This window comes from Pipra filicauda, unplaced genomic scaffold, assembly GCF_003945595.2.
Source record: "Pipra filicauda isolate LSUMZ 115617 unplaced genomic scaffold, ASM394559v2 scaffold115_size4368891_pilon, whole genome shotgun sequence".
NCBI classification, from domain to species: Eukaryota; Metazoa; Chordata; class Aves; order Passeriformes; family Pipridae; genus Pipra; species Pipra filicauda.
Genome location: NW_024103607.1, coordinates 1,397,262 through 1,423,437, shown reverse-complemented (window position 1 = coordinate 1,423,437; position 26,176 = coordinate 1,397,262). Strand labels below are relative to the sequence as shown.

Sequence of the window (26,176 nt, the reverse complement as noted above, 5' to 3'; positions counted from 1 at the left end):
TTGCTCTGAGTGTAGAAATCATTTCCTGTTCTTCCCAGAAGCCTGCCTGTGCTGGGAGCCAAAAGACTCCCTGCGGTACCATTGCCATTGCACACCAATGGGTTTATCCTTCCTCTTGTCCAGGGCTGGGAAGAAGGGTCGCCCCAGCCACTGGATGCATAGCTCAGCAGCCCACGGAGTGCTTTGGTTCTCTCTGTATTTACACCTCCTTTCACAGACTCTGTGTGTTTGTCTCTGTGGGACTGGGATCCTGACATTAGGAAACAAGTTTCACATGCTTCATGGCTGGGCATTACGAACCTAACAGTGAAAAAGAGAAATGCCATATCCACTCAGATGCATCCCTAGGAGGAAAATACCATGCTTGGGTGCTGGGTTGTTCCAGAAGCTGGTGGGATTTGCCCATTGTGGCTAAGCCTTGGCAAATGTTTTATGGGGACAGTGTATGAAAAAGCCATGTCATAAACTTGCTCCCTGTGGTCATTGTCCAGCTTGTGCTTTGATATGGTACAAAGAAATGTTCATATTGTTCATCTCCACCCACACTGTGTTATGGTAAGTGAAGGCTGGGGCATAGGAGGAATACCCAGATCTTGGAGCAGCTCTCGGCCACGCTGGCAAAGGTCTACACTGTCAGCCAGGGCACTAAGAGAAGGGGCACTGTTGCACCACTAAGCAGGAGGTTGGTTTTTGTTTGGTTTTTGATTTTTTTTTTTCATGTGTTGACATTACAGCCAGGATTTGCCCTTAGAGCTTTTGTTTTCTCATGAGCAGCTGGACTTTAAACTTCATCTCTCCTGTAGCTGTTTTGCCCAAGAGCTGCAGAAATGCAGGCAGGCGCCATTAGGCTCAGAGGGTAACAATGACAAGGTGCTCTTGGATAATATTGTTCCTTCTCTCTGCCCTTTTCCGTCAGACAGAGCAGACAGGTATGGCCTTTGTTTTGTTGTGCCTTTAATTCTAATTTGTGTTACCACTCCTCTAAAAACACCAGTAATTTTGTACTTTGTATCATGTTTACTTTGCAGCAGGGGTAACATCCCTGAAGAATGTCTCTTCATAATTTTCCTTATATTTCTCCTGTTTATTTCATGCACCTAAGTGAAAACTGCAGTAGGTTACTGAGGCAATGTAATTTTAAAGTACCATCATTTATGCCAGGGTAATGTTTTGTCTTTTCTTACAATTTTAAAGTACCCCAGATATTAAAGAAAACTTTGTTTTATATTTCTAGTTGTTGCTGACATAAATATAAGAGAATTGTATGAAAGAGGCTGATATGCATTCTTGTTATAGCTTGAAGAAACTTGTATTAATCTTTCATGTTTTGTCAAAAATAAGGAGGAGTCAGGCAATGAAGGAAAAGATGGTGACCTCTTAAGAAGGTCAAAACGCCTCTGGCAGCAGTAGAAGTGCACTGCCAGCTGTGCTGGATGTGGCAGAGCCACTGCACAGCAGAAATATATGTTGGGGGTCAGATAACTCTTTAAAATATAAATCATGGTCATGAAGCTTTTTCTTTCTTTAATATCATGTGCAAGCCAATTGCTTATGGGATAACCTTCAAAAAGATAAACATCTGTATGCAGTTTCAGAATAATTTTGTTACTGCTCTGACTTTTTCCAGTTCTGTGATCATTAATTATTTTAACCTGGCGGTGTTGGGCCTCCAAATGCTGTATAAACGAAAAAAACAAAACAACCTAAGCATTCCCTGACCCAACACGTTTACTTTCCAAGTACAGAAGAATTGACAAACACCTGCAGACACACACAGCCACATACTGCCTGATGTGGGGGCAACAGTCTCCAGCACTTCGCCAGCTGCCCAGCAGGCAAGCAGTTTTTGTTGCATATATCATTGCAAAGAGGAGTTTTAAGATCTGATAACTCTCATGCCTTTGAGCCCTCCTCCTCTTTACTCAAATAAAAAAGATTATGGTATCTTCCACATAAAGGGTCATATGTTATATAGCCCTCTTCAACACGAGCATTGCTGAGGGGTAGCTTTTATTTATTCTCCTTAAGAGAGAATAAATTGAGAACTCAGCCATGTCACGGCTTTGCTTCTCAGCAAATAAATTGCCATGAACTAAGGTTGAAGAGTGTCAGTTTGGATCCACCATCATAAGCTAACACAAGTAATATTCACTTCTACTGATGAGTTTGAAAGCCCTATGCAGTCTCACAAAATAGTCTCTGCCTTTATGTTGTGTTTCCCCTTTGCCTGGCTGTGCTACAGCATTGCTGCTCTGTGTGTCTCATGGAGTAAAAAAATGTGTCAGGAAGGGCCTCAAATTCTCTCTGCTTGGGAGCAAGTCAGGCATTTCCTAAAAGTAAAAGGTCACAACTTCTCTGCTGAATTTGGGCTAAGAAGTAGAGCTCTTTAGGTATGTAAGTTCATGGCTGAAACCATGGATGAGCCAAAATTAATTCTCTTTTAGAAAAGGAGATAAAAGTATTCAAGGAAATGAATCTAAGTACTTACATCAAAAAAACCTTACATTTTGTCATACAATGTTCCAGTGTTTATATCAGCTGACGAGGCAAACAATGTTATCAAGAGACAGAGGCGTGCCAGTTCCCACCTTCTGGAGGAGATCCTCCAAGGCAGTTTGGAAAGGGAATGCCTTGAAGAGAGATGTACACATGAAGAAGCAAGAGAAGTATTTGAAAATGATGAAATGCTTGTAAGTATTTTGTTTTCCTGTGTGCGTAATAAAAATTGCTGCCTTGATCTTTTTCTTACTAAACACAGCTTCACAGACTGCTTCATTCGTTTGGGTTTCTCTCCATGTAAAATCTTTGCACTTCCCACTTCAGTAGGTAGAAAGCAGTGGTAAAAATGGAAGTGAGGTCAGCTCTGACATTTTTCAAGTCCCCTCCTGAAAGTTATGCATCCTGCACCTTATGTTGTGAAATCACATGGTTGTTGTCCCATCCTGACCACACACAGAAATACTTCCTGCATGGATGAACAGGGAGCTTCCGGACAAACTCAAACACAGGAAGGAAGCCTATAGAGGGTGGAAGCAAGGACAGGTAGCTGCTTGGGAGGAATGCAGAGAAACTGTGAGCAGTCAGGAATCAGGAAAGCCAAAGCCCTAAGTGAATTAAACCTGACCAGGGATGTCAAGGGCAACAAGAAAAGTTTCTATAGGTATGTTGGTGATAAAAAGAAGACTGGGAAAAATATGGGCCCTCTCCAGAAGGAAACAGGAGAACTAGTTACTGGGACATGGGGAAGGCTGAGGTACTTAATGACAGTTTTACCCCAGTCTTCAATGGCAAGCGCTCCAGCCACACAACCCAAGTCACAGAAGTCAGAAACAGGGACTGGGAGAATTAAGAACCACCCACTGTTGGAGAATATGCAGTGGTAGGAAAGGGGCAAGGTTTTAAACTGCAAGAGGGTAGATTTAAATTGGATATTAGGAAGAAATTCTGTACTGTGAGGGTGGTGAGGCACTGGAATGCATGGCCCAGAAAAGTTGTGGATGCCCCATCCCTGGGGGTGTTCAAAGCCAGGCTGGATGGGGCTTTGAGAAACCTGGTCTAGTAGAAGTTGTCCCTGCCCATGGCAGGGGGAACTAGATGATCTTTAAGGTCCCTTCCAATGCAATTCTGTGATTCTGTGATAGGGATGGAGGGAAGCAATGCACCAGCAAGTAGTTACACCTATAGAAAGAGGTTCACTTGCTCAATAGCTGCAGATCCCTCGTACAAGAAGCCCTCCTGACATGTACAAATGGATGCTGTGCTCTTTAATGGGAATCTTGATGGAGATTTTGTTTTCAGGGCAAGCAAAGGAAACAGCTGTAGGGCTGCCCATGCATAGCCATGGTGCTTTGAGGAAGGGAATGGTAGGGAGTGGTATCCCCTTGGAAAAAGCAGCATTAGAGTCAGCTGCAGTACCAAGGGAAATGCAGGGCACGTGATGGTGACTAGTGCTGACGACCTGCAGCTCTGCTCTGTGCTGACCCTTCTGCCTCCAGCAGCACCTCCTGGGGGCCAAGCAGTATGGGACAGGATGGGGTCACTTCCCAGGCTGCTGCATGCCAAGGAGACAATAGCCAGCCAGTTTTTCCAGGAAGCTGCTAAAGGATTCAACTGTTCCTCTCTGGCCTGTGAAGTGTTTATTTTTCTTTATAGCTTATTAAGAAACAATAAAATAAGCAGGAGACAAACCCCCTCCCATCTCATGCATATTTTGCTAGTAGGGCAGAATTTGTAATTGTGCATCTGTGCAAACATCAAACTGCAGTATATATTCTCTCATAACATGTTTTTCTTTTATCAAAATATTTATGGGTTATGACATTATTTAAGAATTAAAATCTAATTTCCTTTTCTTTTTTTTCCCCCCAGAAAATGTTTTGGGATATCTACTACGGTAAGCTGGCCCCTTGATTTTTCTCCTTCATAGTACTGTTGCATTGTGAACAGTATGATCTTATCCAGTGCTGGTTTTCTAAGAGTTTTTAGCAGTTTATTCTACAAGGAACATCCAGTCACTATTTGTCATGGAAAAGTCTTGATGTTTTAAAAAGAGTAGTAAATAGGAAAAATTTTAGGCTGCAAAAAAAGAATAAAAGTTGAAGTGAGCCAGTGCTATCATAGTAAATAGGCTACTTCTTTCCTGAACTTAAAGCTGTTCTGAATTAACCTGGGCTATGAGAATATCTGTTTTACTGATACAACAGAGCAGCACAGCTTTACCAGCAATATCTCCCAGACCTAGCAATTAAGCCTGAGTGAGATAAATAGGTGTTAAAAGCTAGTGGGCTACCTACAAACTCTGGATGCTGGCGCTGCATCATCCCCTGGCAGCTGTTGAGGCAAGAAACAAATCTGCAGAAGCTGAGGGTCTGATGTAACTAGATGCCTTCTGAACAAGGAGCCTGTGGCACCAGCTTATGGGGACTATGCCATATTCCCTCTCTTTTCTGCATGGCTCATTCCAAGCTTTTCTCTTGCTTTTAACTTAGCTTTTATTAATTTCTAATCTTAGGTTTAGACAGTAGATAAGGAGTGGCAAAACCAGCAGTCAGTATTAAGTTTCTGCAGAAGCCACTAAAACATTGAGTCCAGGGAGTCATTACATAGAAGAATCCCATCAGTGCTATATAAATTTTATGAAGAATGATGCTAAATATCTGGCATGTTATTACTTCTGTGAGGGTGGGATTAACTTCTAACTTCAGTCATTGCATGTTTGTACTAAGCATGTCATGCAGGCTTTGCCTCTTCTCTAGAAAGAGAGAAGGGCAGCCAGTTCAGAATGGTCCATGCAAACAAGCTTAGCCACAATCAGGACACATTACTGGCTTCAGCCTGAGGAATGGCTTCCTTGCTGTAATTAAAAGCCATATGTTCTGTCTTCTTCCTACAGAACAGCAGTGTGTGCTTCCTTCTTTGTGATGTCTTCTCTAACATTTTAAAGTGTTGCCTTTGAAGAGTGGCTTCTCTCCTCCTCCTTACTAAGCAAACACATTCTTCCATCCTGTCTTCCAATAATCTTGTTTTCTAGACTTCTGGTATCTGTTTTGCTTTTCCCCCAAAGTCCAGTGTACAGTGGGTAAATCTGCATTGTGAATAAGAGTGCTGGGGAGAAAGGCTGAGCACCCACCCAACTGCTGGGTCACCCTTTCGCTCTGTTTTGTACTGCTCCACCTTTGTCCTTCAAGTCAAAGCTGATGTAGCAGCATCTTGCTGGATGTCAGGGCACTTCAACTGAGGTCATACTTGTCCCTGACCCTCTTTTATTAACAGCATAAACTTAGCCATTGACAATCTCTCTTAAAACATTACTTTTTTAACAGTTTTGTCCATGCCTTATAGCAGTGTGTGTTTTCCTAACTCACTTAATGACAATGTCATCTGAGACATTTCTATTCTATGATGTTCTCTGATTCCCCCTAGATTCCTTATCCTATAATATGATTAGATTTAAATGGTTTGGATTATTTGATCTTGAAAAATGTATGTTGGTTGTTACTTACCACCTTTTTATTTTGCTGGGTGCTTACAGTTTAATCATCCCAGTAGCATTCCAGTAACAGAAATCATGCTGATTTCTCTATAATTACCTGTGTCTCCTCTTTCCTCCTTTAATAAAGCTAGGTGCTAGATTTACTGTATCCCCAGCATGCATTTCAGAGGCTTGAAACCATCTAACTGCTTCAGGCTGCAGGCATAACCCTTTCCCTAGCTCCAGCTACCCATGACTGCTCCTGGAAGTCCTCACTCCTCATCTCTGCCTGCTCAGCTGTGGAGACAAGACCCACCTAACCCACCCAAAAAACCCTCCCAGGAGGCCTAAATTGTGCTGGCGTATGCTGGTGGCATCTGGCTGCAGACAGGCTGAAGGTGACAGCTCTTTCAGCCAGTATTTTAGTACATTTAACACTCAAAGATATGCATGCCCATAGTCTGAGAAGATGGCGATTGGTGCTTTTTTTCGCAGTAATAGGTAGAGTTTTCATCTTTCTGTCCCTGATGTCACACTAGGGGAGCCCACTGACTGAGGCTAAGCTCTCGGATGAAGTGTCAAATTTTAGAATGTTTAGGCTTTTCTGGTTTGCTCACTGATAGCTTATATCTACAATAAGCAGTTTTTATTTGGAGCATGTTTCCAAACTCTTTTGGAATCTTTCCAGTAGGCAGCTCGAAGGGAAACTGGCAGCTTTGCCCAGTGCTTCACTCGTAGTGAACGGGACATCCTCTGGTTTCAGCATTTGGTTCATCAGAAAGACTAAACTTGCTAGTGTCTGACCTGCTGTATAATAATTGTACAGATATACAAGAGGTTTCCTCCTATTTTGATGTTGCTTGCTGTATGCTTGTTATAGAATTTTGATGCCAACTTTTTCTATCCAGTGCATATCAACCTAACATGGGAGACCTAAAACACCAGTCTCATACTACATTTTTAAACAACACATGGAACTGTAACTCAGTCCTTTTCCCTGAAGCAGAGCATCTGTCCTCCAGAACCAGACTCTGCCTCTGGGCACCTCCTAGCCTCTCTGACATGGGCTGCAAGAGTGCCTCTGGAAGTAGGTTTGGGCTAAAGTTATCCCTGAGGAGCAGTCTGGTGAGACTTAGCCCATTTCCTTCCAAACCGCTTTCACAACATTTCTCTGTTGTTACTTACCACCTTTTTATTTTGCTGGGTGCTTACAGTTTAATCATTCCAGTAGAATGAGAAGCTCGTGTGCTGGGAAGGGGGCTATGTAATTCGGGGTCAGTGGTGGTGGTGATTCAACCCTATCCATTTCTTCAGAGGGCAGGAGGTGCTCCTCGAGCCCCTGCCAGAACAATGGCGTGTGTGAGGACAGCATTCGTGGCTACACCTGCACTTGTGCTGAGGGCTACGAGGGAGAGAACTGTGCTTTCGGTAAGGCATCGCCCCCCTTCTAGAGAAGCCTTATCTTCTCCTTTCAGAGGGGGTTCCCATGAAACCATACACAGGTGTCCCATTATGCAAAAACATCATGGTTTTGGTTAAAACACACAGCTCTTGGTAAAGCAGGAGTGATATGTGCTGCCCAACTACAAAACATTACAGCATCCCAAGGCTATGCAGTCTGTCCCTGCCCCGAGTCTCCCTTCTCTAGAGATGCAGCAAAAGGGCTGAAGCAAATCCACCTCATGGGTGGGCTGTAAAGGCAGCCCTGCCACTGCCACCTGTGCTACATGGCTGCTTGCCCTGCTGTGGTCCCAGGTGGCGTGTGGCCTGAAGAACCAGGGCTGCAGTGCTGGAGTGGCTGGCTGCCCAGGCAGCCCAGTGCCTCTGAGGCCACTCACACACCCACAAGCTGGTCCCTTGGGACAGAGGGACTCCAGAAGACAAACTGTTTCCAGTGGAACTGAAAGGCATAAAGCAAAACAAATGCTTTCTGGCACATGAAACACCCTGGGCCATATCCTACATTTTTACATCTGCCAGGTTCTACTTTCCAGCCCTTACATCAGTATTTCTGCTGGTTCAGAGGTCCCCTGGGGTGGGAAACGCCCTGGCTGCAGCAAGGCAGGGTCATTTTCTGTATAAGGGGTGTGACTGTGACCAGCTTCTGGGAGAGGACAGAAGGTGACACAGTTTGGACCAGTGCTGGGAACTGGATCTGTTCAGTGTGAGCCTTAAGGAGCCATGTTATATAAGGTTTTTTGCTACTTCTCCACATATGAGCTAGATCAAACACCTATTGCTTTGTGCTAGAGCTTCAAGTGTTTGTTCAGCTATGGAAAGTTGACTGAGCATGTTTCTAAGTTTATACTTCCTTTCTTTTTTTCTTATCTATGGCGGCTGATAATTTAAAGTTTCTTAGAACGAGTGTGCAAAATAAGAGCTATGAATTTGTTCTTTCTGAAAAACAGAAACCTTGGCTGCCTTCTTCCTCAAGCGATAGTTGCCTTCTTAGCATGTGCAACAGTTCCCCTCCCTGCAGATACTGTGTTTTGTTTAAAAAAACCATGGCATCCTTCCACGGGTTGACATGGAAGGCCCAGGGCTAATGCTCCCCAGAACTCAAGAAGTCCAGAGAATTGGTTCAGGGAGATGCTGGGGGAACACAGTTTGCAATGAGTCTGTGGATGTTGCACTCGCTCTCTCAAATTTCTGCTTAACAAGGGAAAAATAATGTGTGGGGAAATACTACCAAGCCGGAATCCCTACCTGCCTCCACACAAAGTGAATAAAAATAAAACATAAAGAGGACTCAAGCTATGAAAGAATACTCCAGGTGAACTGTTCCCAATGTTTTTCCTCCACTTGTTCTGTTTAGCTAAAAATGAATGTCACCATGAAGCAAAAGAAGGATGTCACCACTTCTGCTACCCAGGAATTAATTCCTACCGCTGTTCCTGTGCCGATGGCTATGAGCTTGGGCAGGACACAAAACAGTGCATCGCATTAGGTAGGTGTGAGCATGGAAGTACAGGAGGAACCTGTTCAGGGCTGGGATGGGCAGGCCACCACCTGATACCCAGATATGATCAACCTGCTCTGAGACTCAAGCAACGAGAATATTACTGGGTAGAAAAAGGAGAAATCTAGGGACCACCACCTAAGATGTCAAAGTAACAGTAAAAGAAGTGCTATTTGATCTAAACATTTAAATATGAGTCTGCAGAGAGAACTGGCATCATCTTACATATCACTCACCAGACCAGGTTTTCCACTCCTAGGTTTCGTAAAGAGTAAGCCCACTGAACACCGGTTTGTTTGGGAATGAGGTTCAATTGATTCCCATCAGACATCTGATGATCTGATAAGTGAAGGGTAACATTTGCTGCCATATCAATTAGTTTAAAGCAGTAGCCCTTTTCACCTTTTCAGTCTCATACTAGGTATCTCATTCAATATCATCCCCTTATAAAGTAGGCCTACTAAAACCACAGAAGTATATTTAGACCCATGTCTGTATTAGCAAGTGGGGCAGCCAAATAGGAGTTCAGCCGTAGAGCCACTCTTTTGGTGATGAAAGCCTGATGCCCACACTCAGTGCACACTTCAGGTGGGCTTTACATCAAACTAGCTTTAGTTCAGTCCTGTGGACTAAGCACCTATTAGCTATGACAGTATGTTATGTGTGCTCCTGGAGGGTGTCTTCTGGTTTAGCTTCACCAGAACACAATCCAGTCTGTGTGACCCAAAAGCAAACCACAAGGTGAACTGAAAGTGACAAATGCAGATAACTGGGTGATCCAGTTGTAGAGCACTCATGTTTGAACCATAACAGAAAGGCATGCACATTCCTAGAGTGACAGCTTTAACAAAGCAAACCTCGGATTTACCTTATCTGGACTGGGCCACAGCTATCAGGTAATTGGCACAATTCGAATACAGGATATAAAACTGAAAAAGCAAGCTGTGCTGATGCTTGGCTGGAGAGGAAGCCTCATTTCCTTAGTTACAGACACAGTGAAATCCAGTCACTACAATGACCCAAAATGTTCAGCCCCTTGCTAAACTGTTATGACTACAAATGCCAAGCAAATTATTCCAATTCTCATCAGCTGAGAAATTTGTCATTCTCCTTTTCCTTTGTTCAAAAACAAAATCCAAAAGTCAAGGTGGAAGCAATAAGGCATTTGCAGGCATTAGCTATCTTGAAATGGTACAGTACAAGATTTTGAATTTTTTTTAATTCATTTGCTAGATGAATGTGCATGTGGCAGACTTCAAGACAGTGATAATCTGATAAGTGAAACCAGGAAGAAACATGACGAGCGATTTCCCTGGCAGGTATTTCTAGCAATGGGGTCCCCTGGTGGTCTAGTGGTTAGGATGCGGCGCTCTCACCGCCGCGGCCCAGGTTCGATTCCCAGTCAGGGGACTTCCCCAGGCAAATGGAGCTCATCAGCCCTGTAAGGCCATCCATCTAAGAGAAGGTCACGCTAAACAAACCTACGTCCTGAGGACCTCGCTGCCACTGTCCAAGCTCACTCGGCCCTGGCAGATGAACCTCAGGATTAAAGGGTGGGCTCAGTTCAGCGCACACTGTGTCTCACCTAAAAATCCACTGCGCAGGCTCGAAGGGTAATGACCTTTCCCAAATCTTCGTTCGCGAAGACTGGCCACGATTTCTAGCAATTCATGAAACCCATCACTCAGTCTCACATGGACAGTGCTATCTATTGCCTTTTTGCATTTTCTTAGGTGCTACTGCTAAACTCAGAAGGGAAAGGCTTCTGTGGAGGAGTGCTGCTAAAAAGTAACTTCATATTGACCACAGCAGAGTGTGCTCTTCTGCACAACCATTTTGAAATCAGGGTTGGTGCTGGTAAGTGACCCACCACATCTTCTCTTGTTGCAGCACATTTTAGTATTGACAAGCTAAATTTAAAAAAAGCTTACTAAACTTGTTGCTGCATAAAAATATTGTAAAAGGAAACAAATATGCTGTCATTTCATTTAAGCACCTCAGCCAAGTATCTGAGCTAGAACTACAGCTGCCCCATACCTCTTTTACAAGCCAAGCAGAGACAACTGCCTCTTGGACATAATGCAGAACTCAGCATATAGCGATAAGCTAAACATGGTGGATTTAGAGGTGGCTTTTGTTTCATGCCAAAATTCACTTCAGTGTTGGGTTTTTGTCCTTACTGCTGAAATTATGCATGCTTCTACACAGCATTAAAAAGCCATCAAGGTATTATTCCTACTTTCCCTTTACTGCAGCGGTTCTGAGAAACAGCACCTTCAGTTTCTCTGCCGCACGTGTTCCTCAGCACGACCAGGCAGTCTTGCATACAGCTTACAGGTCTCTGATAAACTATTCCTAAGAGCAGTTGAAATGCCATTGCTTCACAGGGCCTAATGGAACAAGTGGAACTGAGAAGATAATGCAAGTTAGCGAGAAGCACATACACATCCGGTACGATGAAGACACCGGTGAGAACAACATTGCATTGCTACAGCTTCAAGAGCATGTTGAGTGCAACAACTACCAGCTTCCTGTATGCGCCCCTGAAAGAGACTTTGCAGAACACGTTTTAATTCCCAAATTGGCTGGTACAGTTAGTGGCTGGAGCATAGAAGGTGATGAACTTAAAGTTGATGAGCTGCAGGTTTTGTACCTTCCTGCTGAGGACTGCAAACAAATACTCAACATCAGCCTCACAAACAGGCAGTTTTGTGGGCACCTCCAGAAGGCCGTAGACAAACGACTGGCTGGAGGAAGCTTTTTAGCTACTGAGTATAAGGGCACTTGGTTTCTGACTGGTATCCTGGGATCTTGGCCACTAGAAGACACTGACTGGGAAACACTTCTATTCACCAACACCGCAAGGTATATGATATGGGTTAAACAAAAAATGAAATAAGACACAAACACGACCAACTCTCAAGCACCAAACGCCTACCAATCATTGCAAGGAAACATATGGATGCAGCCAGTACACCCATTTGACTGTATCACAATTCACAGCAATGGAAGTTGCAATGATGGCATGTATTTAACTCCAAGTTATACAGAAAAGCCTGTTTGTCTTTCCTTCTTCTGCTGACATACAGTACTGTGGAAGTCACGATGCAGTAAACCTAGTTATTTTATGAAAAACTGATTTAACTTTAAATTTCTTAGAACTGTTCATCCTACAACTCCAAACACTTTGATGTTTTTCTGGGATTTTAAATAGTGCTAGAAGGCAATGAGTCTTTTCAATTCTTGGTACCCTGAGGTTTACTTCAGCGAATTCATGCTCTTATTTCAAGATTCATACAAGTAAAACTTACAAAGACCAGGGGAACTTCTTTTACATGTCTGTGTTAATGACTGTGTACGGTCTTGACACTTTCATCATGTTTAAAAGTGCTTCCCCTCATACATGGTACCTGTGTTTTCCCTTATGAACGATGTTCATGTCAGTTAGAGGATAAAATAAAACCCAACTGTAAAAGATAGGAAAAGAAAAAGTTTAATTTCCTTTTAAAATAATTTTAAAACCCCCAAACTACCATCTCATCAGTTTGGACAAAGTTACATTGTACCAATCCCAAACAAGCAAACCAGCCAACCCCCCAAGGTAATAACACTTAAAATACTGGATCCAGTGGTAGTGTTTTCCCCAGAAGCAAAATAAAACAGACTATGGGTAAGTTAGCTACATCATCTTATGTTCACCATTATAGAAATAAAACAAATATCACCAGAACTAAAAAAAAACCAAACCCATCTGTGGGCACCTACAGACAAATTGCCCACATTTACTTGAACCTGTAAGTATTACTGACACAGTAAAGCTTTTGGTGTCAAGCACTTCTCTAGTTTTTAGAGAAAGCTTGAAGAGAATATTTAATACCAGCAAGATTATCGAAGAGACTTAAAAAAAATGGAAACCACGTAAGAAAACATTATTTCCATTCTGAAGAATGGATTAACACGAGTAACAAAGGCTGACACTTCTCTCTGAAAGATAAATGCAAAAATAGTAACACAAAGTACTCTATAAAAACTTTTAAGTAATTTGTGAGTAATTTGGAATGCTTTGCTTTATTTCTTCATGAAATACTTGGAATTATCTAGAAAGCCTGTGGAAATTATTATTTAAAAGTCAGCATTTCATTCCAACGCACTTTGTAACACTGGCAGTCTTGGTCCTTCTGGGAAAGGAGCCACAAACAGTTCCTGGTATTCCAGTTCTGGACATGAACCAGGCAATTTACAGTGTCCTTGGGGTGATTAGGAGCAGTTCCACTGGACAAGCCGAGTACCTGGGAAGCACTTGCATGGATAAGATGCAACACTCAACACACCGTTGACAGTGGAGGAAATGGGTTCTGCTTACTGACCACAAGCTTCTGATGCTGGTGGGATATGTAGCCTTTAATGTGACCCTGGCAGAAGGAGAAAAAGGGAGCATTAGTATGGGCAGCTGGTAACACAAGGCCTGTAACCTAGGCAAACACCTATAACCTAACCATAGCAGTGTGTGTATGCTCAATCACTGCTGCACTACTGAACCTAATATCGATAAGGGTCCAATTTATGTCAACTCGGAGAGTAAGCAGAAAGTTGGAACCATCCCTGTGTTTGGGTACTACCTACCCTCTCAGTTTGAGAGCCTCTTGCCAGGGCCCCCTATTGGTCTGCTTACATTATCTTGAAGAGACACAGCTTTACAGAAGTGTTTCTAAATTTACTCTTTGTTCACTTTAAAATGAGGATTTTAATCAATTAGTATTCCACACCTAATAAAGTAAATTACATAGTACTTCCTTTTCAAACATTGTACTGCAACACTGAAAGAAATCTTCCAGTGACCTACACCACATCACATAATCTGTTTCAGAGAGATGTGTTTCATTTTCTTGCTGACATCACAGTGCTGCTCCAAAACCTCTGATTTAATAGAAATCTTTACATTTCAAGCCTTTATCTGTTCATGAGTAGTTGAAATCCCCTTAGTGTAAAAGACAAAATGTGGAACAAACCCAAAGAAATCTGACTTTATTTTTTTCTAATGTTAGAAGGTCAAGAGTCTCCTACTTCAAATGCAGAACAAATCCTTTTTGGTCCCAGTTAAAATGCTTGTATTTTTAAATCAATATTTATGCATATATAGAAAAAATGGCAGTACCAGATTTGTAATGTAAAATTCAATTTTAACTGATTCCTGCAAAAAAAAAAAAGGCAGGAACTAGAGGAAGTCCTCAGGGTAAATGAAAACATTTGACTTTGAGCACAAGTGAATCAACTGTTTTACACAAGAAAATGTGGGATTACTGATGTGGTTTTTGTAATAAACTTTTATTCTCTGTCCAATATTTTTTACTGCCTCATGTCTGGAAGGACCACACAAAAAGTGGTCAGCACATACCATGTATATAAGGTTAGCTAAAATGCACTGGACTTCATCAATATCAACATCCTCTACTTGCATGAACTTCAAGGCAATCAGAAAGGCATCTAGAGATAGCTGATGGGTTTTGAGTAGTAAATATCTGAAAGACACAACAGAACAAATGTGTTATTGAGAAATACTTAAAAATTCTGGTTCTTAAAAAATAGCCTTTCTACAATAAATTCACTTTAAGAGGAAGTCAGGTCTCTCAGAGGGAACTAAGGAGCATATATAACCAAATATAGGATTTGTTATGCTTACACTTTCTTAAAGAGATTTCTGTATGTGATGATTTTCAGCTTCTCAAGGATAAGAAAGATTCCACATCGAATAAAGAAGGTCTCATGCTTTGTCAGAGCATCATTCAGTAGGAGAAGATTGCCTTCACTGCAAGGATGAATAAATGAAAAAATAAGAAGGTCTCACCCAAATGAGAAAAGAAATTCTCTGACTTGGTAGGAATATGCATCCCCTGCCTTCCTCAATGATCCCAAATAAATACCTTTTACTTAATACTTTTTGAACACAAAGCAACAAAACAGGCATCATACCTCACAGACTTTGTTACTTCAGCAAACTGCATAAGGTCATACTTTTTTAAGAGCTGAACTGTTGGCATATGGCCCTGAAAAATAAATGGTTTCCAAGTTTTCCAGGGTAAAGTCAAATGCATTTTAAATAGAATCTAATAAGCTACAAAAAATCTGTGAAGAGAAAAAGACAAATGTTTAGCCGCTTTTTTTTGCTACAGAATAAGAAGCAAATAAAAGTATTTGTAAGACAACCTCCTTGTCCCTGTCAAACACTTTGTAGCTCAACTCACAATAACTACTGATTTACCATGATTTAGGGAGCCTTCATACTTATTGTTAGGGAACAGCTATCAAATTTGTAAAATCAAGATCCCATGCCATGAGGCCTACGCAGATTCAAATTTTATGTCATGACTGTATGATCTAATCTGCAAACAGAAGAACTGTGGAAATACCAAGCATTCCCAAGGGAATACAAACAGTGCTGCAGCACTGTCAAATGCCAGCTCAGTCTGTAGCAGAGATTTTATTCTCTCTGCCTGCATGTGGAAATAAAAATGTCCTCTCAAAAAACAAGCACCACCACCAACCTCCTTTCCCCCCTCCAAAAAAAAAAAAAGAGAGAGGAAATGTTAAATTTAAAGAAACAAAATTAATTCTCATTGCTGAATCAGGTAAGACTGAACCATCTACACTATCAAAAGGAAACTTTGGTTTTTCCCCATGCACAACAAAGATCAGACTGCACATTGACTTCGTCAGACTTTAAATTTAGTTACATCATGCTATGCTGTTGGTAACTCCTTTCCTGGATGGAGGATTAGCTGAAAGCAGAACTCAGCTGCATGTTTACTTGAGAGCTGCTAGGAATTAAAAAAAAACAACATCCAAACTATTTTAGTACAGTTTAAGGTTAGTGTTAATGTTTAGGCTCTGATTTAAAAAAAGTAACTGTAAAACCAGTGACCTTTATCTAGTTTCTTTAGTGGCTCTTGTACATTAGAACTGCTCCAGAAAAGCCACAGTAATTCTAGACACTACCAAACCCACCAGTTTAAGGCATCCAGTCAGGACTGTGGCAGTTTTTAGGAGGACTGTTAGTTTTCCTTTATCAACCCTACCATTGATTGATCTGAAAGTAACCAATAACAAAGTCAATAAATAAAAAACGGAAAAGAGAAGCCAATTATCATACCCATTATGCTTCCCCTTTACCCACTGGACACAGCAAGGGACTGGAAAGAGAGCATTGAATGGAAAAGGGAGAGTGGTCACAAATAGATTGTGGCAACTCAACAGAGGCAGGTGATAACAGTACCCATGGGTAACTTTCGTAACAGGGCTGGGAAGAGGAAACTCTAAAGTCTAATTCTTGTCCCCTCAGTTACACTGAATTAATTGTTAGCATAATTGCACTAATTCAGGGATAGACAAATATTAACACAGCACATGGGAAAGGACAGGAACAAGAAGCAGATGTGTTTCATTCTTTTAACAGAAATACAAAATGATCAGATACTAACCAGTCTTCAGTGATTTTTCCAAAACCAAAATGCTCTACCTCATGACCCTTCTGACATGGGCAAATATACAAAGTGCAAATAGAAAACTCAAAGACAGGCTGTGGCTGTGGCAAACCCCCCTCAACAGTCCTCAGCCATCTGTTTGCACATCCTCCTTTCTTCCACTAGGTGAAAGAAGATCAATTTATCCTAGTGAATTCACACATTCCCTGGCTCGTCTGTGCAGCTGATCACCAGAGATGCACACTGCTACCTGACAGAAGTTACACTGTTAAGTGCTTCTCCAAAGAACTCAAAGATATCTTTCTTACAGAAGTATCATCAGATTGCACCTTCAGGAGGGGTGGGAGGAAGGTAGGGGGAAAGGAGGAACGGGTTGGTTTTGTTAAGGTGGGCTGGGGAGGGATTTGTTTGTTTGTTTGGCTGTGTTTCCACCCCTCCATTTCTCCTTTCCTGTTTTGCTATAAATGACAGCTCAACGTTTTTTGTCCTCAAACAACAAAGTGTGCATGTGCTGGCTCTTACAGGGGTAAAACACAGCCTCTGAATTCCAGTAAGGGAAAACCAAGAACAATACTGAGCATCAGGTTTATTATCTGTGTGTGTCCCCCTCCTCCTCTTATTTAGAAGAGTAACATCTACTCACCAACAACATTTTTACCGGCAGCAGGTAGATCAAAATCATTCTTTTATTCTTCTGGCTTGATCGGTGACAGTGCTCAAAGGCAAATGACAGATACTCTTCAGCTGCAGACACAAATGCAAGCACCAGTAACATGAGTCAATAACAAAAACAGAGTAAAACTGTAATTCAAATTCTGTGCTCAATTTCCACCTCTAGCTTGAACATGACATTTGAAATTACATAAAAAATAGTCACACCAATCAAAATACATGAAAAAAAATAGGAGATTCACACAAAATAGAGTATTACCAGAAAAGTAAGTTCTCCTTCATAAAGTCAAAGAAAACTTGCCAAGGTCTGGATGTCAGACATAACAGTTACAAGTAATATTGGAATTTTCAGCTCATTTCTGTAATATTATTGTACTCCTATTACAGGAGCAGAGAATCTCAAGAAGCACTGATGATACAGCACTCTATTTTCTAAATTCAGATTAGGTTCTTCAGTGGATGAAAGCTGCATGCAATGCACACATCTGCTGAACTGCAGAAACGTGCCAGCAAGACCACACAGCATAACAACACGAAAATCTCTCAGCAATTTCCAATAACAGATAAAAATGACAAGCCTGACAGGCAGAAGACAGTGTTAAGAGTAACAAAACCAGCTCCAGAATAGATTTTGGTCAGGGGCTTCAGTTAATGATGAAGTTGTACACCTTACCTCTAGAAGCATTTCTATTAGTGAAATCTACTAGAAATCTATGAAAAGCAGTTTCTACATCTTCCAAAATCAATGCACCGAGCAACTAATATCTACATTACAGTTTGCTGAAGATTTCCTACATGGCACACAGCAACATGAAGAGGACAACAGAGCTGCAAAGCCTCCTTTGTGAAACCTTTTACAAACCTACTCTTCTGGATGGTCATACATTTTGTAATGCACACACATAACGCATAAGACTACAGGGAACCTCACTGAACCTCATGCAAATATTTTAAAACTGGACATATACTACAATTAGAAGTGTCACATAATCTCATCTCTGTTCTGAGTCAGTCTGTGGGCCTTGTACCTTTCAGCATGACTTTCCTTTAATCCATGCAAACACAACCGCATCTTCAACTCATGTTTTGAGTCACATACAACATCAGATTTCACACCAAGCAGAAAGACTTTCAATGTGTCTTACTGGCACACAGTACCTTGCTTAAAGTCACTGTCAAACATGGCTTTGCGTCCAACATAATATTTGTACGTAACTCGCTGTGCCATACTATATTCGTCCTTCAGATTTGAGCTGTCAATTGCTCTAATTAAGGGCTTACATAGATGGAGTTTGTTGATCTGTTAAAAAAAAATTGCATTTTACTTAGAGAGTGTAGACAAACAGCATCATATAAAAAAGGGTGGGTTTGACTTAGAATATGAAATACAGAACACAGCTTACCAGACTTGAACCCTACCTTAAAATAAATTTTAAACAGCTGATTAACAAGAAACAACATGCCCCACTTTTTGGAGTCTTCAATGCCTGCTCGACTGTCAAAAGCAAAAAGAAAAAATCTACTAGTACGGAACCCTTTCAGAAAATAACTATTTTGTCTTTATAGTAAATTCACTTAATAGATATTTTATGGATTTTTAGGGTAAACATAGGTGTCTGAAAATAAAAGTCACTGCCAAATTCCTTAAACTCTTTATAGACATACCAGCATTGTCAAAACAGAACATGTGTTTCCATATAAATACCTCTGCTACATTTTTTCTCAATGCCATGAAAAGGTGTCATGCATGAGGGCTCTCACTCTAGTCTGCAGGTAACACATACACTAGTACAGCAGTGACTTATAATATTTGAGACGAAAGATTGGGAAAAAAAGCATTTTTCCACTTCAGAAGTGTTAAAACTGCAAAGACTGGAGACCAAAGTTTTCATCTTTCATTAGGCTTTTCCATCTAAGCCTAATGGAGCAAATTTCACAATTGAACAGGGCGCAAAAGCACTAATCACCTTTTCTGAGAAACAGGGACATAATCAGTCCCTCCCAACAACATCTGCTGGGAATGCAGCCTGAAGCGAGGGCTCTCCATTTCTAGTCAATAGTCAGAGAGAACAGACTAAAAATTATAGGAAACAAGACTCAGAAGTCTTTATTCTTACCCATACATGGCCTTAGTAAGTGGGAAAAGCTGAAGTAAAGTTCATTAAGCTCTTAACAATTTCGTAGTGCAAGTTCTATAGAGGGTCTTTCACTTACGTGTCGCTGGCACAGACTCGAAAACAGCTCATCAGTAGTTCTGCTGCTTTTTCCAACATGTCACCAACCTTGCTTTTCCCTTTCTTCACAAGCTGTTGATCTGCCTAGAATTACACAGCAAGAAACAATATGTAATTCTGCATCCTGGTTTGCTCGGTTGCAAACAATTTAGTTCCTTAATACAGCATTTTATAAAGTATTATAGCAATAGATTTGTCATGCCTGCTATCTCCCAAATCTAGAAGGCAATCAGGCTCACAGAATAAAAGGAAACACTTGGAGAGGCTCCTGAACATGTACCAAATCTAATACACAGGAGGACAGTCCTTTGAAAATACGCAAATCTCAGAAACCTAAATTCAGGTTCAATATCTGAACTGGAGCATTAAAACTTCAACTCAAGTTTACAAAGACCAAGAGTCTGGAAAAAAATTACGGAGCTTGAGTTTTAGAATTCCTTATTCAGTTTCTCCCCACAGCCATGAAGACTAGATTTTATTTCTAACCCATATGCAAAATTTTCCAGTAGTAACGCACAATGCTGAGACCTGAGACTTCCAGAAGAAACATAAAACCTATGTTACAGCAGTAAGAGAAAAAAAAAAGAATTCAGTTGTCAACACATGGGAAAGATCCGTGCACTGAATAATGCAGAACTTCAACAGAAAAAACATAGCAAGTAGGTATTTATTACTTTTTGAAAAGTTTTACTATAGTGCTTGCACTCTCACTAGCTGAAACATAAAGAAAAGAAATGGAAATGCATCCTCTGCTACAGAAGTCTTCTCTGCATCCACATCCTTTGAATATACTACAGTTAGACGACAGAGTCCAAATACTTCCAGTATGACTGGTTCAACATTCCCCTTTCTCATGCATCTCAGATATATGGATTTGTCTCATTCAGACTGAGAACTGAGACTTGTTACAGAGCAGTCACACACACAAAAATATTCTCTATGCAAGCATGCCACATGCGTGGTTTCGTGGGAAGGGTGACAAGAGCACAAGAGAGTGCTGAGTGGATATCATCATAAAAATTCTAACCTAACTCGAACTTTAGCTTCACCTCTTCAGGTAAAGTGACTAGGAGCAAATCACAACTCTGCCACTTACCTTGGCCTAGCAGTTCTCAATAGATCTCTACCCAAGCTACTTCAATTCACCAGCACAAGAAAAATAATGTAAATTTGGGGATTATTTGCATGTCAGCAGTTGTATAGCTCAGAAAGGGCTCCAATGAGCATCAAAAGCAGTGCACACAGCTCGAAAAGGGGAAAGGAGCAGAAACTCCCCTCTTCAGATGTGGTGAATGGTTAGATTAGCTCAGTTGTCTGTGATACCTGCACGCTTATAAAGATTTCCACCAAATCCCAAGGATAACACGTGGAAACAGTGAGTTGTGACATATGCTACTCAATAAAGAAAATACTCAATCCCTTCATGAGTTCTAAGCAATTGCTAGGAGTTGCATGCAGGTCCTCAGAACCCCTCTAGTTCAGGCTGCAAATGAGAGATGGACAGACTGAGGAACCTCATTTTTCAATAGGACTGGATGAATTTAGTTTGTCAACAATATCCTAAATAATGAGTTAAAGAACAAAATTAGGCTGTGCAATAAAGTCTAAAAAGATTTCCATTGTAGAAATACCAAACAGGTAAAAGCAATGAGGTTGTTAGTCAGATCTACTTACATTATTAGCAAAAATTCGAAGATCAAGGGCTACAGCATACATAATAGGTAAGGCCCTGAAAAAGTAAAACACAACATACTTAGTATATGCGAATCATGCAATAAGTAAAACATGAGAAAAAAGCAATTTTTTTGTTAGTTGATCATAAAATCGGAAAAGTATACATTAATCTTTAAATAAAGATGGACGCATTTTTTAAAAGGAAAGTTCTTCAAGTTCTCAGCATTTTATAAATCTACACTGCAATTATTATTTCTGAAGCTTTTTTTAATGTGACTTTTTAAAATACTAACTCCCTTTGAACAAACTCTTCACGTGTTCACTTATGGACCATTCTACATAATTAGGTGTAGATGTTTAGTTTTCACACTTTTGAACATAAAAACTCAAACATGCAGCAAAAGCAATTAGGTTGGATTTAAGCATCACTAGGGATAAATAAAAATTATAGCCATAATTTTATTTGACTATTACAGTATCAAATGGAAAAGATGAGTCTAGTTTCTAGAAGCTTTGTACGATGTACTCACCAATTTTCTTCTTTATGTGCCTGAAATGCTCGCAGGAAAGATGTAATATATTCAGGAGAATTTAAAATGCCATGACATGAAGCACATATTTAAGAAACAGCAGTTGAATGGTACCATATATTACTACATGAAAGACTAGAAACCAAAAAAGCATCAAGTAGTTGAGGAGTCAGGATGCAAAGACACATTATGGAAGAACGTGAGGACAGCCAAGCATTCCTTTATGTGGCAGCAGCAGCAAGAAACACTGGCCAAAGATAGAAGCTTCTTTATCATTATTTTCCCCTCTAGCCAAGTACGAACTGCAAGGCATATTAATGATTTGACGGTTTTCTATACTCTGGGAGAAATTAATTTTCTATTTGAGAGCCAGGTGACAGATTCCTTCTTAGCGCTACAGAAAGTTGAAAGAAGAGTGTATCTGGATTTCCTTGCTTAGGAACCTAAGCAGCTGAAGTGAAAGCAAATCACATTCTATTAGATTTTTAGAAGGCATAAGGAGAACTTTTTCTACAAGAAGACAGAGTTAATCTGAAAACAATATACAAGAGTTATGGAAAAGGATATTGGACAATAACTGTCTGGCATTTGTATGCTTCTATAAAATCATGGTTTCCAACAGCATAAGTACACCTGTCAAAGAAAAGGTGCATTAGTGCATCAGAAAATACATGTAAAACAAATATTTCTTTTTGTCTCTTAACAGGCATAAAGTTTTACAGTTTATTTAAGAGACACAGAAATGTGATTAGAATGTTCCCAACAAAATGGCACAAGTATTTTAACAGAGCACTAAGCTTGATAATTGTAGAAAACTGATCCAAGAGATGGATGAGGATTTGCTTTATTAAGCTAATACTTACTGAAATGGTCAACAAGATTAGATAAAAAACAAAAATCCAAGACTGTTGAAAGAGAACTAAAGACTGTGTTAATGCAATTTTTTTTTAAATAAAAGTCTCACAGAATTACTTAGGTACTACAGCTGCCTTAAGAGAACTTTTATGACTAAAATTCCCTTTTAAAAATGTTTCTCTTATTTATTTCATTGAAAATTCTTATGTAGCTAGTGCACACAGAGCAAGGGAAACACTGAAACCAAAGCTGTGCCAAAGGCTATATGCAGATGACTGCCAGGTACACAGAGCAAACTTTATATAGACAGGAGAAAGTCTTTATTTCCTGCAGCTCTTGCATTATTTTTAAGAGTAATAAATACCAAGTTTCCAGATGTAAGCCCTTTAAAATAGGTAAGTAAACTTAAGGATATCTCCTTCCCCATCCCTGCTGGATGCCTCACAAGTGACTTTACATTCTAGGCCCGTCTTTACCTTAAGTGGGCTGAAAACATTTCATCATATGGTGGCTCCAAAACTTGTTGACACTTCTCCTCTGGAGATGGAAGCTAAGTATAGAATAAAATAAACATTAAAGGAACATCCAGTGCACCAGAAACAGAGTGTCATATGGATATTTTGTCATGGCAGTTTTCACAGAATCACAGAATTGTTAGGGTTGGAAGAGACCTCTGGAGACCATCTGGTATCATGGCATCTATCAGAATCTTAAGTTATATTAAAAATCACATTCAGTGCAATGAATTGCTACTGTGCATTCTGTCTCCAGAACCCGATCAGAGCCAGCCTTAAGTCATGGCTGGGCTTCGCAAACGAAGATTTAGGAAGGCTCTATCCACATTTGCTACAGGCACGCTGGTGGTTTATGAGGCCAATACGAGATAGACATGTCCAATTGCAAAAGGCACAGCAGAAGGACTCTTTAGATGGTATATTCAGCAGGACACGATTCTTTCTGCGTTGTCTTTTCTCCTCGAGGGTGATCCTGCGTGCTTTCTCAAAGGCATCAGCAGCGTTATAGATGGTGTGTCTGCAGACCTCCCGATTGGAGGCCAGAGTAGACCAGTTATGTTGATCAATATGGCCAAGGCTGAGATGTTGTTTCAGGGAGTCCTTGTATCTTTTCTTCGGGGCTCCTCTCATGCGACAGCTGGTGGCAAGTTCACCATAAAGCAGGATCTTAGGGAGGCAGTGATCCTTCATCCTGCCCAGTGCAGCTATGTTCTCAGCAACATGGCCTCAATGCTTGTGACTGCTGCTTGCTCTAGAACAGATGTATTGGTCACATAATCTGACCAGTGGATGTTTAGGATTGTACAGAGACAGCGTTGATGGAAGCGTTCTAAGAGACGCAGGTGGTGGCGGTAGATGACCCATGATTTGGAACCATACAAGAGAGTAGACAGCACTATGGCTTTGTAAACACTGATCTTGGTGCTTTTCTTCAAATGTTTATTACGCCATACTCTTTTATCAAAGATAGCCTTAAGTAAAAGCATTTGAAATGCACAGATCACAAACACCAGGCCCTTCCTTTCCCCTGCTTTTTTTCTCTATAGTCACTTCCACTCTGTCATGTTAATTACTAATGTAGACCTGGTGAGAAAGGACTTTCAAGACTGTACCTATCCAGAACACTAAGAACCATTCATGAAACAAAATAATTTAAAAAAAAAGAAATATAGAATATCCCTGTAAAAAGAAAAGAGAAGCAAAACTACAAGGGGATCCTGCTCTGGCCTATGAAACAGGTTTCTGAGATTTATCTCCAATGGAAAGGAACCCACATAGAAAGCTAGGAAAACTGAAAGCAGAGCAAAAGAAAGATCAAAACTAGATTCTCACCTGTAGTCTTGGGTTTGCTACATGTGGATGTTTAAATGATACTAATTCCGCACAAAATTGTCCATCTCTGCTGTCAATGGCTTCTTGTACCTACCAAAGTAAACAGCCTCATTACAGAATAAAATCCAGCAACACGCACACAATATATTTACACAACTACAGAAGTCACCTTCTTGTTACCACCATTCATCCTCATTAATATCAACTCAAATCTGAGTTTTTAAAGGTTTAAAACTGAATGAGTAATTTTGTATTTTCAATACACCTGTTTTCAAAGAGGTCCCAGAGAGAAGGCAAGGTGAACACTATTGTGTTTTTTTCCTTATTTGTAGGATACAAGCAAATCAGAGGATCCCCACACAACGTACATGGGCTTAGCATTGTGAAACAGCAGTTGTGAGCCATATTCCAGTTGGGCTCATGGGCATCAAACACGGATGTGAAGTTACAATCCTTGAGTAATGCTTTAAAATAAAGTCAGGCAGACTTAAGATGTAGATATCATTCAAAAGCAATATCTGATATTAGACTGGCATCTATACAGAACACTTCTGAAATCTGTTAAGACTGTCAATGTTATATTCTGTGGGAGAACGGTTTAATTCTGCTTCCTGCTAAAGATAACTCCTTGTAAACATTAGTCTGCCTGAACAGTTTATTGTGACATCAAAGTGGAAATTTCTTTAGTTGTGGAAGTAGTTTTAGATATTACTTCTTCTGAGTTCATTTCCCACTGCTTATGCTTTATTTGTCATATTTTTGTGTCCCAATATGGAAAAAAAAATATTTTTGCTGTATGGAAATATATATCAAATGGGAAAAAATGAGAAAAAAATTATAGACTAAAATATCAGCAAAAGAGGGAAAATCAGCTGCTTGAACTCTTTCAAAAATTGGCAGTGATTTTTTCCTTCAGGAAAAGGAAGAGCTAATTTTGTGGGGTTTAAGTATTTTTTTCCTATTAAATATTCAGCATACTGTCCACTGGACAAGATGCTGACTTTTCAGAGCAGATCATTGTCTAGAGTGATCTCAAGATGCTCCATTTTTGGAGACTAAAACCCAAACAATTGCTCTCTTTTTCTGCCCTTCACTTAACTGACTTGACTGATGTCAGGTGCAGTAAGATAACAATGACGAGCAGTGGTCCCGAAAGAACCAGCAGAAGTGGACACCGAAAGCTTGACACTGACAATTAAGTCCAGATGGTGTCCCTGTGATTCTGCTCCCGTTTCTCCATCCTCCCTGCTGTACATTCAGTGTTTCCGCATTTCTGATCTTAAATCCCTGTATTTCTCGAATCCCTGAGCTGCACCTGTTCCTGCACTCTCTCACCATCTCTCCGTGTCGGTTCTCACGGATAAATTACCTCGCTATCCATTACACCAGAAACCATCACACCTTTCGGGCATTCCAGGTACAGGCCCTCGGCACTCAGACGGCGTGTGTGAAGAAATATATTTCTTCACCGCATCGCTCGTTCTGTTTCTAAAACAAGACAACCTATTTACAGCAACGCATTTACACCCACATACTCAGCGCCCACAAATTAATTTTAAAAAAAATCAGAAAAAATCTGGCTTACTTGCTGCAAATACTGATTTATGGTGATGTGCGCCATTAAGCCGTAAGCAGGCAAGGCAAGAGTCCCAACTCTCTGCCACACTCCGGGCCCCCGGCTCGGCGCTTCCCGGAACTCCCCTCGCGCTTCCGGCACCCGCCGAGGCGGGTCACGTGACAGCCGCCCCACTCCACCCCCAATCGCAGCTCTCGCGCTCTGCCCCGCCCACAGTGTGGTGGGGGGCGTGGCTTTGCCCCGGTAGCCAATGGCAAAGCGTGGTGGGCGGGGCAGAGAGGGCACGTCAGTGATAAGCCTCGTGCGCTGGGACGCGCAGTGCGTTCATCGGTGTGTGGGTGGTGTTTGTTTCTGTGGGTAGCGGTAGGCCTTCCCCCCCC

The 26,176-nt window shown here is 40.9% G+C and overlaps 2 protein-coding genes across 2 annotated transcripts; one reads left to right on the top strand and one right to left on the bottom strand.

Annotated features, from left to right (window-relative positions):
* The first annotated feature begins 850 nt into the window (after window positions 1-850).
* On the top strand, window positions 851-12,246 carry PROZ (protein Z, vitamin K dependent plasma glycoprotein). Its single transcript, XM_027743443.2, has 8 exons — window positions 851-929; window positions 2,527-2,690; window positions 4,369-4,393; window positions 7,286-7,399; window positions 8,787-8,918; window positions 10,164-10,249; window positions 10,664-10,787; window positions 11,318-12,246. The coding sequence occupies exons 1-8, from the start codon at window positions 863-865 to the stop codon at window positions 11,827-11,829; spliced, it is 1,224 nt and encodes a 407-aa protein (XP_027599244.1). The 5' UTR covers window positions 851-862; the 3' UTR covers window positions 11,830-12,246.
* Window positions 12,247-12,400: 154 nt separating this feature from the next.
* Window positions 12,401-25,932, bottom strand: PCID2 (PCI domain containing 2). The gene is made up of 14 exons (XM_027743445.2): window positions 25,806-25,932; window positions 24,221-24,310; window positions 22,850-22,923; window positions 22,086-22,151; window positions 21,519-21,560; window positions 20,989-21,043; window positions 19,295-19,398; window positions 18,500-18,575; window positions 18,239-18,380; window positions 17,052-17,152; window positions 14,901-14,974; window positions 14,611-14,736; window positions 14,326-14,449; window positions 12,401-13,342 (listed from the first exon to the last, which is right to left on the bottom strand). Exons 1-14 carry the CDS (start codon window positions 25,839-25,841, stop codon window positions 13,253-13,255), a joined length of 1,200 nt encoding a protein of 399 aa, XP_027599246.1. The 5' UTR covers window positions 25,842-25,932; the 3' UTR covers window positions 12,401-13,252.
* Window positions 25,933-26,176: the final 244 nt, after the last annotated feature.

What these genes read in the sequence shown, in the direction of transcription:
- PROZ (XM_027743443.2), top strand. Translation starts at nt 863, where the DNA reads ATGACAAGGTGCTCTTGGATAATATTGTTCCTTCTCTCTGCCCTTTTC. An exon ending in TTGAAAATGATGAAATGCTT is followed by an intron (nt 2,691 to 4,368) that starts GTAAGTATTTTG and finishes TTTTCCCCCCAG; the next exon opens with AAAATGTTTTGGGATATCTA. An exon ending in GTTTTGGGATATCTACTACG is followed by an intron (nt 4,394 to 7,285) that starts GTAAGCTGGCCC and finishes CCATTTCTTCAG; the next exon opens with AGGGCAGGAGGTGCTCCTCG.
- PCID2 (XM_027743445.2), bottom strand. Translation starts at nt 25,841, where the DNA reads ATGGCGCACATCACCATAAATCAGTATTTGCAGCAA. An exon ending in ATGTTTTCAGCCCACTTAAG is followed by an intron (nt 22,152 to 22,849) that starts GTAAAGACGGGC and finishes TTTCTTTGACAG; the next exon opens with GTGTACTTATGCTGTTGGAA. An exon ending in TAGCTAACCTTATATACATG is followed by an intron (nt 13,343 to 14,325) that starts GTATGTGCTGAC and finishes TCCTTCTGCCAG; the next exon opens with GGTCACATTAAAGGCTACAT.